Consider the following 17,585-nt stretch of genomic DNA (forward strand, 5'->3'; position numbering starts at 1 on the left):
ACGTGGGTGCTGTCATAGGTTGTCGCCAGGATGATGTAGGTTGTCGCCAGTTTTTCGGCGGCCTGCTACGACTATGACAGTCGCCGGCATTTGCCTAAAAAACCGCCAAGTGGGACAGGCCTAAAAGCTTAAGAGGTCAAATATCCTACTCCTCCACAAAAAGCTGGAGTAAGTCAGCGGATCAAACAGTATCTCTGTAGAAAAGGAATGGGTGACGTTTCATGTCAACCAAAACATCACCCTTTTCTTTTCTCCAGAGACGCTGTCTGACCCACTGAGTTACTCCAGTTTTTTGTGCATCTTCAGTTACAACCAGCATCTGCAGTTCCTTCCAACACATCCTACTCCTATTTCTGTGCCATTTGATTTTTGAAATCTCTTGCATGACATGCTGGTGGAAGCTATTTTAACAACTTCGATATTGGTATAACTTGCACCGTTGATGGATAGTGTTGAAAAATAAATTTTGGTTGAATTAACAGTATTTCAAACTTGCATTACAGGCTAAGTCTCTGGGAGGTTGCCACATTTTTAAAGAGCCAAGGGGTTATTAACGCCATTAATTTGGATGGAGGGGGATCGTCTACTCTGATATTGAATGGAACACTTGCAAGCTATCCTTCTGATCACTGGTATGTATTGAACAAAGGTGCCGACCTGAAACATCCCCCATTCTTTTGCGCTAGACATGCTGCCTGACTCACTGAGTTACTCTACCACTTTGCGTCCTGCTCAAGTGTTCCCAGTAATCTGGGATAAAAAGTAATGATTTCAATTTTCAATTTCAGAGTTTTAAATTTACCTTGATTTCCTTATTAAACTCGCATGAGAAAATCTTAGGAAGCCACACAATGTCATGCAGTTGTCAGACCCTATCCCTGTAAATCTGCCACAATAGTCGCGGATACTTCAGCTATACTTGTCGCAGTGCTGACTCCAGGTATAACACTGATGGATTTTTAAGCACTTTGAAAGGAATCATTCAAATCCGCACCAATTTTGTTTATGCATCTGCACAGTGAATTACTTAATATCTTTGATGAAATGAGCAATTTTCAAAATCTTATGCTTCTAAACTCAATTATTGTTGCAATCGGATCAGTCCATGAACATCTGCATTTAGTTTAGATTATTGTCGCATTATTGTACAGTGAAAAGCTTTTATTGCGTGCTAACCTGTCAGCAGAAAGACAATACATAATTACAATTGATAACGATTTCGAGCCATTCACAGTGAACAGATACATGATAAATGTAGCTGTACACGGTGAATAACGTGTTGTGCAAGGTTACGTACGATTAAAGATAGTCCAAGGGTCTCCAATGAGATAGATAGTAGTTTAGTATAGCGATACCATGGAATCAGGCCCTTTGGCCCACCGAGTCCACCACGACCAGTAATCTCTGCACACTAACGCTATCCTACACACATTAGGGAGAATTTAATTACAATTATACCATGCTAAGTAACCTACAAACCTGTACGCCTTTGGGGCGTGGGAGGAAACTGGAGATCCCAGAGAAAACCCCCTCGTGTCACAAACTCCGTACAGACAAGCACCCGTAGTCAGGATCGAACCCGAGTCTCTGGCGCTGTAAGGCAGCGACTCTACTGCTGCGCCACCGTTACTGCCCCTGGAGAGTAGCTCAGGACAGCTTTCTAGTTGTTGGTATTCAACTGCAACCCAAATGTTGTTTCCTGTCAATTGATAAAGATGACTTCTTGAGTGAGAAACCTTTTCCTTTAACAGTTCAAGTGATCCCATGTGGCGGTGTCCTCGAGCTGTTTCCACCATCGTGTGCGTTCACGAGCCTGAATGTATACCTGCTGACTGCAGCGGACATGGGGAATGTGTACTCGGAGATTGCCACTGCAAAGGTGTTTGGTCAGGAGCAGCATGCAACCTGCTTAATTGTGGATCTTTAAACTGCACTGTTCATGGAATCTGCTCTGAGGGTAAGTGCAACCTATCACCACCAACTACTGTGCTATGAAGATTAGTATGCGTGGAAACAGGCCCTTCTGCCCAACTTCTCCACATCGACCAACATGTCGCATCTACATTAGTCCCACATGCGTGTGTTTGGCCCATATCCCTCTGAACCTGTCCTATCCATTTTGCTGTCTAATTGCTTCTTAAACGTCACGATAATCCTTGCCTCAACTACCTCCTCCGGCAGCTTGTTCCACACACCCACCACCCTTTGCAGACACCCACCTACTCTTTTGAACATTTGGCTTTTCTGTTTCAGTCCTTCTCCTACTAAGGTTGTGACGTTACTAGATGGAGGGGGTGGAGAAGTGAGGACGAACTATTCCTAGAAAGCGGCAGAGAAGTAGCTGCCCTGAGGGTGGTTGAAGCAGAGACTATCAACAATTTTTTTAATGATAGTGAGGGGCGCAGGTGAAATAAACTCGCAGGCTTTAGGGATAGAGAAATAAATGGGACTGACTAGATTAACCTACAAAGAGGTGACGTATTTATTGAACTTTTTCTTCTTTTTCTCTTCTCCCATTATGTACTATGTTTACATATTCACATATTCTGTTGTGCTGCAGCAAGTAAGAATTTCATTGTCCCATCCGGGACATATGACAATAAAACACTCTTGACTCTTGGACCGAACCTCTTCGGCCATTGTGATTTTAGGATTTGCAATGTTAAACAACTTTACTTCTGCCACTGATCAGCTGTTTATCATGCAGATGGGTGCCTGTGTGACGCTGGATGGATAGGAGCCAACTGTACAGATGGTGAGTGATTGTGTCTGTTTATTCTCCGTCCCATTGTCTCCAGAAAACTGCGTAAAGTCTATAGTAACACAGCGGGTCAGGCAGCCTCTCTGGAGAACATGGATGGGATGGGTCCCGGCCTGAAACGCCACCTGACCGTGTTCGCCTGACCCGCTGAGTTACCCCAGCACTTTGTATATTAACCAGCATCTGCATTTCTTTGTTTCTTCATTTTTTTTAGTTTCCTTTTCCTCCTTTTGTTTAGTTTAGTTTAGAGATACTGTATAGCCTGCATCTTATTTTATGCTAGGTAGCCAAAAGTGCTGGAGAAACTCAGCGGGTGCGGCAGTATCTATGGAGCGAAGGAAATAGGCGACGATTCGGGCCGAAACCCTTCCTCAGACGGATGCTGCCGCACCCGCTGAGTTTCTCCAGCACTTTTGTCTACCTTCGACATTCCAGCATCTGCAGTTCCTTCTTGAACATCTTATTTTATGCTAATTGTATTTACTTTCATTTAGAAGTTAATTTACATGAATTAATGGAAAATTATTTTAGAAAATTATTTTTAGACGGAAGATTGGTCCCGGTCCGAAACGTCACCTATCCCTGTTCTCCAGAGATGTTGCCTGACCTGTTGAGTTACTCCAGCACTTTGTCTTTGTAACCCAGCATCACTGTTCCTTATGTAACCAAAATAATATTTGAGTTTAGTTCAAAATATGCTAGCAACTTAGCAAGAATTGTATACCAGATATTTAAATACAATGAAAGGTTTTATAATGACCTTATCCTTGAATATTTGTTTAAGAAGGAAAAATCGAAGGTAGATAAAAATGCTGGAGAAACTCAGCGGGTGAGGCAGCATCTATGGAGCGAAGGAATAGGTGACGTTTCGGGTCACCTATTCACTGAAGAAGGGTCTCGACCCAAAACGTCACCTATTCCTTCACTCCATAGATGCTGCCTCACCCGCTGAGTTTCTCCAGATTTTATCCTTGAATAATGTAACACACATACTCTCGACGGCCAAAAGTTAGCAGTGGATAAGTGGGGAAAAGGTGCCAAATTCTACAAAGCCGTCAATTAAACATGATGGCATTGAACAGAATGGGATATGACAATGAGTTAATGGCATCCAAAGGCAGTAGATAATTTAATTTAGTTTATTATTGCCACGTGTTCCAAGAAGCTTTTGTTTGCGTGCTATCCAGTCAAAGCAAAAACTACATTCAAACTGTTCACAATGCACAGATAATGGGCACAACATTTAGTGCAGGACATAACATTGAAGTAGAAATTGTTCAGAGGTCTCCAATGAGGTAGTTGGGAGGTCAGGACGACTCTCTAACTGATAACAGTTGCCTGATAACGGCTGGGAAGAAACTGTCCCTGAGTCTGGAGGTATGCATTTTCACACTTCTGTACCTCTTGCCTTTTGGGAGAGCAGAGAAGAGGGAGTGACTGGGGTGAGACTGGTCATTGATTATGCTGGCGGCCTTCCTGAGGCAGCATGAAGTGTAGATGAAGTTAGTGGAAGGGAGACTGGTTTGTGTGGAGACCAGATATCGATTTTTATGTTCTACTTGTACCGTAATTAAAGTTTCTCTCGTCTAGACTTCCATCGCAAAAGACAATGATGGGTAATACAATACAGTTTATTGTCATTTCAATGTTCAATTTCACCGTTTATTGTCAAGACAATGGCACAGCTCGTGTAGCTGCTGCCTTGCAGCTCCAGCGACCTGGGCTCAGTCCTGGCCTTCGATGCTGTCTGTGTGGAACTTGCGCATTCTCTCTCTGCCACACATAGGTTTCCCTCCAGGTTCTCCGATTTCCTCCAGCATCCCAGAGTGAGTGGTAGGCTAAAATACCCCTCGTGTGTGGATGGGTGATGGAATCTGGGGCAGGAAGAGAGTGAGAGGGGGGTAGAGGAGTTGGGAGATGAGTTAGACACAAAAAGCTGGAGTAACTCAGCGGGATAGGCAGCATCTCTGGAGAGAAGGAATTGGTGAGGTTTTGGGTCGAGGCCCTTTTCAGAGCAGATGAGTTGTTGGGAAGGTTGGTAGTTATAAAATAGGTGAGACTAGGCTTCGTATATATGATGATGGGAAGCAACTGGATGGGCCGAAAGGCCTATTATGTGCTGTCACTGTATTAGAACAGTTTATTTGTATTGATCGGTGAAACGCTAAAAGGATGTCATTACTTTTTTCTCCTCTCTCTTGGACAGTGTGCCCTCTTGACTTCTATGGAGATGGCTGTAGGCAAAAATGCCACTGCATGAAGGGTGGGATTTGTGATCCTGTTAGTGGAGCCTGTACTTGCCAGCCAGGCTCCCATGGAGAGTTCTGTGAACAAGGTGAGTTCACCCAGCTGGAGACAAACCTCAACCCCAAAGAGTATTTCGAACGTATACGGTTTCATGCAGAGTGGCAATTTTGAGTTCCATTGACTGATGCTGACAACTTTGTTTTTGTTGCATTACTTTATAAAGTGCATTCACCAAAATTTTAGTTTTATTGATATGCTCAAAATTAAAAGCCAAGAGTGTTATATTGTTACACGTCCCGAAACGGGACAATGAAATTCTTACTTGCAGCAGCACAACAGACATCTTCTTCTTCATCTTGCGTATGGCGTGCACAGCCTAAAGTTGTAGGACAACTTGTTCTATTTGATCTTACTTGATTGTGCACGCCAGGTTGATTGCATTCGTCGAAACAGGGCGGACCATGTGAAGGTTGCAATCTCCCACCGCACAACAGACATGTAAACATGGTACTCTGCAAAGCCCATAATAAACAACAAAAGAAAGCTCAGTGTATATATAAATAATGCTGTGTATATATAAATAATATTAATTATTATTAATAATAATTAAAGATTTTTAATTTTTTACGAGGATGTTGCCAGGACTAGAGGGTGTGAGCTACAGGTTGAGTAGGCTGGGTCTCTATTCCGTGGAGCATAGGAGGATGAGGGGAGATCTTATAGAGGTGTACAAAACCATGAGAGGAATAGATCGGGTAGATGCACAGAGTAACCCGGAGTAGGGGAATCGAGGAGCAGAGGACATAGGTTCAAGGTGAAGGGGAAAAGATTTTATTGGAATCCGAGGGGTAACTTTTTCACACAGAGGGTGGAGGGTGTATGGAACAAGCTGCCAGAGGCTGGGACTGGGACTATCCCATCGTTAGGTGAGGCTGGGACTATCCCATCGTTTAAGAAACAGTTGGACAGGTACATAGATAATAGACAATAGGTGCAGGAGTAGGCCATTCGGCCCTTTGAGCCAGCACCATTCAATGTGATCATGGCTGATCATCCCCAATCAGTACCCCGTTCCTGCCTTCTCCCCATATCCCCTGACTCTGCTATTTTTAAGAGCCCTATCTAGCTCTCTCTTGAAAGCATCCAGAGAAGTTATCTTGAAGTTAGAGAAATCAATATTAATACCGTTAGCGAAATGTGAGGTGCTGTTCCTCCCAATTTGGAGGGATATGGACGAAGTGCAGGCAAGTGGGACTAGTGTAGCTGGGACATTGTTGGCCGGTGTGGGCGAGTTGGGCCGAAGGGCCTGTTTCTATTCTGTACACTCTATGACTTAATTATTCACATGTATTTCAAGAAATTTTGTTATTAAAGTAGCATTTTGAAATTTGGCCGTACAAGGGGTTTTTTAAGCCACAGATGTAAAATATGATTGCTTTCTTTAGATTGTAGTTTTGTATATTGATATAGAGGGAAGCAGTAAAATGATTTAATTGAACGGAATAATATTATTTTGCTTCATTTCAAACAGAATGCTCCCTTGGATGGTATGGGTGGAAATGCCAGCAGTCTTGCCACTGCCATAATATGTGCCCCTGCCACCCAGTGACTGGTAGCTGTAACATCACCCATGATTCTAGATATAATGACTCTTTGTACAGAGGTATTTAAACCAATTTTATTACAATCAGAATTATTGCAGTATGTTGTCAACACAGTGGTTTCCTTTATAGCTGCCTGGATGTGGAGAGTCTAGGACCAGAGGGCATAGCCTCATAATAAAAGGACGTTCCTTCAGGAAGGAGATGAGGAGGAATTTCTTTAGTCAGAGGGTGGTGAATCTGTGGCATTCATTGCCACAGACTGCTGTGGAGGCCAAGTCGTTTGATATTTTTAAGGTGGAGATTGACAGATTCTCGATTAGTAAGGGTGTCAAGGGTTAGAAGGATAAGGTAGGAGAATGGGGTTGAGAGGGAAAGGTAGAATAACCATGATTGAATGGCGTAGATGGGCCGAATGGTCAAATTCTGCTGCTATGATTTATAAAATTAAGAAGATGCAGGGGCTGTCCTTTTTGTGTGCTTTCGATTCGGATATTGTTTGCAAAACCATTGTTACTCTGAGTGTGTGCACTCTTGATTTACAGTGCCCTCCATAATGTTTGGGACAAAGACCCATCATTTATTTATTTGCCTCTGTACTCCACAATTTGAGATGTGTAATAGAAAAAGTCACATGTGGTTAAAGTGCACATTGTCAGATTTTAATAAAGGCCATTTTTATACATTTTGGTTTCACCATGTAGAAATTACAGCAGTGTTTATACATAGTCCCCCCCCCCCCCCCCCCCCATTTCAGGGCACCATAATGTTTGGGACACAACAATGTCATGTAAATGAAAGTAGTCATGTTTAGTATTTTGTTGCACATCCTTTGCATGCAATGACTGCTTGAAGTCTGCGATTCATGGACATCACCAGTTGCTGGGTGTCTTCTCTGGTGATGCTCTGCCAGGCCTGTATTACAGCCATCTTTAGCTTATGCTTGTTTTGGGGGCTAGTCCCCTTCAGTTTTCTCTTCAGCATATTAAAGGCATGTTCAATTGGGTTCAGATCATGTGATTGACTTGGCGACTCAAGAATTGTCCATTTTTTAGCTTTAAAAAACACCTTTGTTGCATTAGCAGTATGTTTGGGATCATTGTCTTGCTGTTGAATGAACCACCAGCCAATGGGTTTTGAGGCATTTGTTTGCACTTGAGCAGATAGGATGTGTCTATACACTTCAGAATTCATTATGCTACGACCATCAGCAGTAGTATCATCAATGAAGATAAGTGAGCCAGTACATTCAGCAGCCATACATGCCCAGGCCATAACACCCCCACCACCGTGTTTCACATATGAGATGATATGCTTTGGATCTTGGGAAGTTACTTCTATCTTCCATACTTTGCTCTGTCCATCACTGATAGAAGTTAATCTTTGTCTCATCTGTCCACAAGACCTGTTTCCAGAACTGTGGTTGCTCTTTTAAGTACTTCTTGGCAAACTGTAACCTGGCCATCCTATTTTTGCAGCTAACCAGTGTAGCCTCTGTATTTCTGTTCATGAGGTCTTCTGCGGACAGTGGTCATTGATAAATCCACACCTGCTAAAGAATTTCTGATCTGTCGGACAGTTGTTTGGGGATTTTTCTTTATTATAGAGAGAATTCTTCTGTCATCAGCTGTAGAGGTCTTCCTTGGCCTGCCAGTCCCTTTGTGATTAGTAAGCTCACCAGTGCTGTGTTTCTTCTTGATGATGTTCCAAACTGTTGATTTTGGTAAGCCTAAGGTTGGGCTGATGTCTCAAACAGTTTTATTCTTGTTTCTCAGTCTCATAATGGCTTATTTGACTTTCATTGGCACGACTTTGGTCCTCGTGTTGATAAACAGCAATAAAAGTTTCCAAAGGTGTTGGAAAGACTGGAGGAAAGACTAGGTGCTGAGTGCTCTCTTATACCCGCATTAAGGAGACATTTAAACACACCTGAGCAATTACAAACGCCCATGAGGCCATGTGTCCCAAACATTATGGTGAACTGAAATGGGGGGGACTATGTATAAACACGCTGTAATTTCTACATGGTGAAACCAAAATGTATAAAAATATCCTTTAATAAAATCTGACAATGTGCACTTTAACCACATGTGATTTTTTTGTTTTTTGTTTTCTATTACAAATCTCAAATTGTGGAGTACAGAGGCAAATAAATAAATGATGGGTCTTTGGCCCAAACATTATGGAGGGCAGTGTGGGTAGTTCATAAGCCTTACAGGTCTCTGGCGCTGTGAAGCAGTAGCTACCCCTGCGCCACCGTGCAGCCCGTTAATGCCTTAGAGCAGACCATTACTGAAAATCTGATTATTTGAACTTTTACCTTGCCGCTTGCCTGAAATAAAAAAGTGTTGCAGTTTGAATGCTCAATCGTTTAATGATTTAAAACAAAAGAGAGTTCCCACAGGTTGAAAGAACATTTATTATTAATCAACATCGCCAGTGAGTTAATTTGTAAACTGCACAATTCCAGAATGAATAGAACTCATTCAAAGCTCTTTACAGCTTTGAGATTACCTGGGGGGGGGGGGGGGGGGGGGAAGGTACCTGCTTCTATTATTACCTTTCACTTCCTTAACATTTTGGTGAACTTTTGTAACTTTGTAGGCGCCAAAATGTGGTGACACTTGTCTACTGCCTCGGTGACGTCTGCTGCATGATCTTACCAGGTTATTTGCAAAACAAAGCATTTCACTGTGCCTAGGTACATAGAGTGTGGAAACAGGCCCTTCAGCCAAACCAGCCAACAATGTCCCAGCTACACTAGTCCCACCTGCCTGCGCTTTTCCATATCCCTCCAAACCAGTCCTATCTATGTACTTTTCTAACAGTTTCTTAAATGTTGGGATAGTCTCAGCCACAACTTTGTTTTAAAAGGTTACCCCTCAGATTCCTATTAAATATTTTTCCCTTCACCTTGAACCTATGTCCTCTATGTCCTACATGTGACAATAGAGTTTCATTGAATCATTGAAATATTCCAGACAATGTACTATTGTGATTATAGAAACATAGAAAATAGGTGCAGGAGGAGGCCATTCGGCCCTTTGAGCCCTTAAGAATTTTATACGTTTCTATATAAGATTGTGATCATGGCTGATCGTCCCCAATCAATAACCCGTGCCTGCCTTCTCACCATATCCCTTGATCCCACTAGCCCCTAGAGCTCTATCTAACTCCGTTTTCATCCATTTCATTGTGTGAAAACATGGCAGTATTTTGTGTTAATAATTTGCACATTGATAAAAATCCACTTTAAACCTGAAGAAAGCAAATGGCATGTTGGCCTTTATAGCGAGATATTTGAGTATAGGAGCAAGGAGGTCCTACTGCAGTTGTACAGGGCCCTGGTGAGACCACACCTGGAATATTGTGTGCTGTTGTGGTCTCCTAATTTGAGCAAGGACATTCTTGTTATTGAGGGCATGCAACGTAAGTTCACCAGGTCAATTCCCGGGATGGTGGGACTGACATGATGAAAGAATGGATCAACTGCGTTTATATTCACAGGAATTTAGACAGATGAGAGGAGATCTTATATAGAAACATATAAAATTCTTAAGGGATTGGACAGGCTTGATGCAGGAAAAATGGTCACGGTATTGGGGGAGTCCAGAACCAGTGGTCACTGTTTCAGAATAAGGGGGAGGCCATTTAGGACTGAGATGAGGAAAAACCTTTTCACCCAGAGAGTTGTGAATCTGTGGAATTCTCTGCCACAGAAGGATGTGGAGGCCAATTTACTGGATGTATTCAAGAGAGAGTTAGATTTAGCTCTTAGGGCTAACGAATGAAGGGATATGGGGAGAAAGCAGGAACAGGGTACTGATTTTCGATGATCAGCCATGATCGTATTGAATGGCAATAGACATGTGATCATGGCTGATCATCCCCAATCAGTACCCGGTTCCTGCCTTCTCCCCATATTCCCTGACTCCGCTATCTTTAAGAGCCCTATCTAGCTCTCTCTTGAAAGTATCTAGAGAACCGGCCTCCACCGCCCTCTGAGGCAGAGAATTCCACAGACTCACAACTCTCTGTGTGGAAAAAGTGTTTCCTCGTCTCAGTTCTAAATGGCTTACCCCTTATTCTTAAACTGTGGCCCCTGGTTCCCCCAACATCGGGAACATGTTTCCTGACTCTTGCGTGTCCAAACCCTTAACAATCTTATATGTTTCAATAAGGTACCCTCTCATCCTTCTAACCTCCAGAGTGTACAAGCCCAGCCGCTCCATTCTCACAGCATATGACAGTCCCGCCATCCCAGGAATTAACCTTGTAAACCTACGCTGTGATACTGGCTCGAAGGACCGAATGGCCTACTTCTGCACCAATTTTCCATGTTTCTAAGACAATGTCTTTTGTCTTTATATTACAGTGCGTCAATGTGTAGCTTCAGAGAAGTCTGAAATCTGGAAAAACAAACATGGTTTTGAAGAAGATTTACACTTACTCAAACAGTATGTCTAGTTTTTTTTCTGCCTTGTTTGCGATTGTTTCTTGACATTCAGCAGTATTAACAATAACTACATGTGTCTCACTATTTGGGCAAAATGATTATCATTTTAACCCTGGAGAAACTCAGCAGGTGAGGCAGCATCTGCGGAGCGAAGGAATAAGCGACGTTTCGGTTCTTCACCTGAAATGTCGCCTATTCCTTCGCTCCATAGATGCTGCCTCATCCACTGGGTTTCTCCAGCATTTTTGTCTACCTTTGATTTTTCCAGCATCTGCAGTTCTTTCTTAATCATTTTAACTCTCAATACTTTGCCTTTGGAAGTGGAGAAGGTCTGTAGTCAAACAAAACTTTAGGTTGGAAATACAGGGACAATCAATCCCTGGTTTAATTACTCGGCAGTATACTTTCTTGTTACATTTGAGGTATCCTAAAATGTATGCTGGCTAGACATCCCACTTACCCAGTCTAAAGCTTAAATATAGTTTGCAGTGTCAAAGATTTTAAAATGATGGGTATTTGTTTTCATTTATGGGTTAAGATTAATAGAATATCTGAAAAGGAGAAGATCTTTAGGACGGCACAATGGTAGAGTTGCTACCTTACAGCGACGGTGACTCGGGTTCAATCCTAACTACGGGTGCTTTCTGTAGGGAGTTTGTACGTTCTCCCTGTATCCGCGTGGGTTTTCTCCGGGGCTCCGGTTTGCTCCCATACCCCAAAGACGTACAGGGGTGTAGGTTAATTAGCTTCTGTAAATTGTCCCTGGTGTGTAGGACAGAGCGAGTGTGTGGGTGATCGCTGGTCGGCACAGACTCGGTGGGCTAATGGTTTCCAGGCTGTGTCTCTAAATTAAACTAAACTTTGTAGTTCAAAGATGAACCTTCCATTCAGATTCCATTCGAAGCACTGTGACCCTTTCCACAAGTTTCAGATTAGCCCTCATTGAAGTGTATAACAAATTCACAGAACAGTGAGATTTAGTTTTTGTAACTTAAGATCCCTACATAAATAAACCAAATTCTATTCAACTGAAGAAGGTATTTCCACGGCAAGTCGTAGAATCATACAACATGGAACCATGCCCTTCCAGCCAACTTGCCCATGCCAACCAAGAAGCCCCATCTATACTCGTCCCACCTGCATGCGTTTGGCCCATATACCTTTATACTTCTCCTATCCATGTCCAAATGTGTTTCAAATGTTGTTTTAGTAGCTGCCTCAATTACCTCCTCTGGCAAATCACTCATCCGTATCTGTTAAGAACATTTTGGACCTTCCAACATGAATTCACCCTCTTGAAATGGTTTGAAAATAGGCATTTGTTTCCTTTTGTTGCGGGGCGTGATCTCATGGAAGATTCCATTGTGGCTTTTACAAGGTAGATCTGGTAAGGATGATTCTTCTGGGAGCATCTGGCATGGGCTCACGATAAGATATTAAGTCAAAAAGATTGCAATAGGAGGAATTTCATGAATATTTGTATTTCACTATCTCTAGTCTTTGGAGATTTGGCGCAGAAACAGGCCCATCGGCCCACCGAGTCCACGCCAACCAGCGATCACCCTGTGCACCAGCACTATCCTACACACTACAGGCAATTTACAGAAGCCAATTAACCTACAAACGCGTACGTCTTTGGAGTGTGGGGGGACCCAGAGAGAATTCACGCGGTCATAACGAGAATGTGCAAACTCCGTAAAGACAGTACCCTTAGTCAGGATCAAACATAGAAACTAGGTGCAGGAGGAGGCTATTCGGCCTTTCGAGCCAGCACCGTCATTCATTGTGATCATGGCTGATCGTCCCCTATCAATAACCCGTGCCTGCCTTCTCCCCATATCCCTTGACTCCACTTGCCCCTAGAGCTCTATCTAACTCTCTCTTAAATCCATCCAGTGACTTGGCCTCCACTGCCCTCTGTGGCAGGGAATTCCATAAATTCACAACTCTCTGGATGAAAAAGTTTTTTCTCACCTCAGTCTTAAATGGCCTCCCCTTTATTCTAAGACTGTGGCCCCTGGTTCTGGACTCGCCCAACATTGGGAACATTTTTCCTGCATCTAGCTTGTCCAGTCCTTTTATAATTTTATATGTTTCTATAAGATCCCCCCTCATCCTTCTAAACTCCAGTGAATACAAGCCTAGTCTCTTCAATCATTCCTCATATGACAGTCCCGCCATCCCAGGGATCAATCTCGTGAACCTATGCTGCACTGCTTCAACTGCTTGCCAAAGAAACCCGGGTCTCTGGCGCAGTAAGGCAGCAACTCTACCGCTGCGGCTCTGCGTGCCGCCCGTCTCTAAAGACTCTGCATGTTGTTTCAATAGAGAGACCCATTGCTAGACTGTAGGGGAATCCAGGGCTACTTAGATCGTGCAGGAAAATGGAAATGAGGGAAAGGAATAGTACGGCCCTGTTTGTGTTGAATGGCGCTGCAGGTGGCGGGGTCTTTATGACCCACGAGTATTTTTGTTCGTTGCTGGTTGAAAGCGCATTAAAACAAAAGACTGGTTTGAAATTTTCTGCAATTGTGTGACTTTTGGAAACAAATGCCTGTTTATTATACTAAAGAGATGCATGCTAATGTGTTTGTGAACAATGAGAAAAGTAATGGAGCCTCTTTCTATCTTGAACAGGAAAAGTTGGCTGATCATGACAATCACCCTCCTCGTCTTCCTGTTACTGAGTGCGGCGGGAAATCTTTTCCAATTTTGCCAAAGAAATGGATTCCACGGCGAGTATTCCTATCAAAGACTAAAAGAATTCAACGGGCAATTAAGTTGTGTTGACATTCCCGAAATAACCCCTTTGAAACAGAATGAAACGTCGTTTGAAGAGGACGACGGGAATTCGGAATCTATGAATTTTTAGCAACATTTGCACTTCCATACCAATGTGGTCTTTTTGCTGCCTTGTTCTACTTTTGCCAAAGCAGCTGAATTTTTTCAATTAAAAGAAAATGGGGAAACTTGAATAGATTTCACGTGAATTACGCTCTCTGTTGAAGGTCATCACCCTCAGGTATTGCAGCACCGTGTAAACCAAATATACTAATGTGGAAGAGTGTAACTATGTGCAAGTATACTTCAAGTATACCCAGTATACTTCATGTGCAGAGTTGCCAAGTTGAAGACAGTGATGATTTGAATGTTGTCCTCTTGACATATTTGTATCCGCCTTTTCATTTCTACCTTAACATACTTCCTTTCCCTCCAGACCCACCAGCCTCCCAGAATGACCAGTGCAAATACAAAGACGAGGGTTGCAGCCATTGAGATGTGAACTTTGTAAGACGTTAAGGGGAACTGATAGGCTATCAACTACTTGACTTGTTGGTCAGCAAGTCTGGACTAAAATTCGGAGCCAGTCTTGTTTGGAATGAGGTTAGGAATACTTATTAACATGCAAAGAATGGTGGAAGTTTAATCTTCCACAGACAAAACTAATGCTTAGTCAGCTGTTAATTTATATACACGATAAAAGTATTCTTTGTTGACCAAAGCTGTATAGGCAATTGGGGCACTGATTATTAGGGCACCTACGCAAGGGAGCAATGAAATTAGATGAAAACTGTGCATTTTTGAACATTTAGGCACTTCTTATTTGTAGTTTAGGTGTATTTGTGCTTTACAACTCTTTGCGCAATCATTTGACCTGATCCAAAGAAAATGAAAATCAACTTAATACATCATGTGTAAATTGGGACAAAATATTCTATTAAGACTTGGTAATGAATGAATGAATGAATAAGTTTATTGACTAAGTATTCACATACAAGGAATTTGCCTTGGTGCTCCTCCACGCAAGTGACAACATGACATAGTGCCAGTGAGGAATGACACATAAAATATTAAACATTAATAATACAACATTATCGATTAAACATGTGAATGAAATAAAATACCAGAGCGAAAGGAGGCTACAGATTTTTGGTTATTGAGTAGTGCTACTACTTGTGGAAAAAAACTGTTTTAATGTCTGGCTGTGGCAGCTCTGACAGTCCGGAGTCGTCTTCCAGAGAGAAGTGATTCAAAGAGTTTGTGGCCAAGGTGAGAGGGGTCAGAGATGATCTTACCCGCTCGCTTCCTGGCCCTTCCCGTGTACAGTTTGTACACTGGCCTCCTCTTTGAGATTTTGTCCTGTCACCATGCTTTCTTGATTTAAAAAGAAAATATTTGTACACACACTGGATTGCACAATAATGAACGATTGATTTTAGCTATAACCATAAATTATGCTTGTATTTAAATTCCCCTGTAAATGGCACAAAAATACAACAGTATAAGGAATTACCACCACAAGGGAAGGTTCCACAACATATTTTCCAATTTACTTTGAAGATATATATTCATAACTTATTTTAATATGTCTGACATGTATTTGTGAAATGGTACTGCTGCGCTTTTTCAATCAATTTGAGGCAACTAAAACTCATGAGCGGATGTCTAGATAAGGACTCGCAAATTGTACGGTACCAAATAGAGGAAAAATTGCGGTAATCTGTGTTGTACCCACAGATATACTCAATGTGCTTGCTAAATATGGCGCAAGATTCCATTTTATGCACTAAGTATTTTTGCCAATGGAAAAAAGTGCAATAAATTCTATATTCTGCCACTATCTGTTTTACAGGTGAATGTAATTTTAAGCGTATTGCTCATCTACAAAAATAACTTTATCCATTGATTGTGTATTGCTATAAGTATGCAGCATTTCTTACTGCAAAGATGATTGCCAAGATTCCATGGTCAGCATAGTGGCACAGCTGGTAGAGTTGCTTTCTCGCAGCACCAGAGACCCCAGTTCGATCCTGACCTCGGGTGCTGTGTAGAGTTTGCACGTTCTCCCATTGGATTTCCCCCGGGCGCTCCGGTTTCTTCCCACATCCCAAAGAAGTGGGTTTCCAGGTCAATTATCCGCAGTAAATTGCCCCCGGTATGTAGGGAGTGACTGCAAAAGTGGAATGACATAGACCTAGTGTGATTGATGGTCGGCGTGGACTCAGTGGGCCGAAGGACCGTTTCCATGCAGTATCTTTCAATCAATATCTTTCAATCAATCATATCTAAAAATAATCATTAATGCATGAAAAGGCGCAGGCACATCATGGACCAGCAGCCAAAGTTCTGGACATTCCAGCGATCCAGGTTTTAATCCCACCAAGGCAGCAGGGGATTTTTAATTGAAAAAAATTATTGAATACATTTGGAATTAAACCTGGTCTCTGTCAAATAACTTTAAAACTTCTGGATTGTCATTAAAAACCCATCTAATTGACTAGTGTCCTTCAGATACTAAATTTAGTGGATTGTCATAAAAATCCACTAACATTGTCAACTTCAAATAATTCCCTAGTTGGGAATAGACATGCAAAAATGTGAATATTAAAAAGGGAGAAATTATTCTGATAGTAACTATCCCATATTGTATCCAAGTATAATCCTCGGCTGGGATCTATAGAAACATGAGTCGTGTTTTAAATTTGTTTACATTTACTACTTTTGGACTGGAACATTTTAGATGAAAAATGAATGAATGACATTTCTGCAAAAAAAAACTATCAATGTCTTTTGTGGAAGCGATTAAGATGGTTTATATTTTAGCTGTGATTCTGTATTAAAATATACTTAATGAACACATTTTGGAAAATGGATATGTGGTCTTTTCTTAATAATATATTTTAAAATCTTTTAATTGAATTGAATGAATGTAAATTCCATTTTCTGTCTTCATAAGTTCAGGTGGTGTGGCGGCGCCTATCGGTAGCGGCTCGACTACAGACCGTCTGTCTTTTTTTTAATTTTTGCCTCGTTAAATGTATGTCTTGACCCTAGTTTTATTATTTTTCTTTAGCTGTGTGTGTGTGGGGGATGGGGGAAACCGTTAATCTCTTCCCTGTACGGGGACCCGACTTTTTCCCTGTCGGGTCTCCGGTGTTGTTGGGCCTAACATCTTGGATCCGGCGGCGGCCTCCAACCAGAACCAACCTGAGGGCTCTAGACGCGGAGCCTGTGGACCTGCCATCGCGGAGCTGGCCGTCTTCGAAACGGGAAGAGTTGCAGTGGCGCGCGGCTGCGACCCGACTTCGGAGCTTCGGAGGCTCCGGCCGCAGGCCCTGTGGACGATAACATCGGGAGCTCCAGGTCCCTGGTGGGAGATCGCTTTACGGAGCTCTTCTTCTGCTGAAATCGCGGGGTTTAAAGGACACGGAGCGGGGCCTAACATCGCCCGGCGTGGTTTAAACTGCTGCAGGACTTACCATCCCCCGCCAAGAGCCCCAGTTCGTCTCGACGCTGCAGTTGAACTGCTGGACCGTGGGAGAAGAACAATGGGAAGAGATAAGACTTTGCCTTCCATCACAGTGAGGAGGTGTTGGAGATTCACTGTGATGGAGTTTATGTAAACTGTGTTAAGTGTGGGTCTTGTGGGGTTTTTTTTGTAATGTAAGACTAGAAAATGCAATTTCGTTCAACCAAGCTGTTTGAATGACAATAAAAGGCATTCTATTCTATATTCTAT

General features: G+C 42.4%; 1 protein-coding gene across 1 annotated transcript in view; it reads left to right on the forward strand.

Annotated features, from left to right (window-relative positions):
- nagpa (N-acetylglucosamine-1-phosphodiester alpha-N-acetylglucosaminidase) overlaps positions 1-14,902 on the forward strand; it is a 32,826-nt gene extending 17,924 nt beyond the window's left edge. Inside the window, exons 5-11 of the mRNA XM_033020074.1 lie at positions 504-632; positions 1,752-1,957; positions 2,708-2,755; positions 4,968-5,096; positions 6,540-6,671; positions 10,985-11,066; positions 13,703-14,902. Coding sequence (XP_032875965.1) covers positions 504-632; positions 1,752-1,957; positions 2,708-2,755; positions 4,968-5,096; positions 6,540-6,671; positions 10,985-11,066; positions 13,703-13,937 — 961 coding nt within the window. The 3' untranslated portion in view covers positions 13,938-14,902. The remainder of the gene's footprint in view (positions 1-503; positions 633-1,751; positions 1,958-2,707; positions 2,756-4,967; positions 5,097-6,539; positions 6,672-10,984; positions 11,067-13,702) is intronic.
- Positions 14,903-17,585: the final 2,683 nt, after the last annotated feature.

Source organism: Amblyraja radiata, chromosome 4 (genome assembly GCF_010909765.2).
Source record: "Amblyraja radiata isolate CabotCenter1 chromosome 4, sAmbRad1.1.pri, whole genome shotgun sequence".
NCBI classification, from domain to species: Eukaryota; Metazoa; Chordata; class Chondrichthyes; order Rajiformes; family Rajidae; genus Amblyraja; species Amblyraja radiata.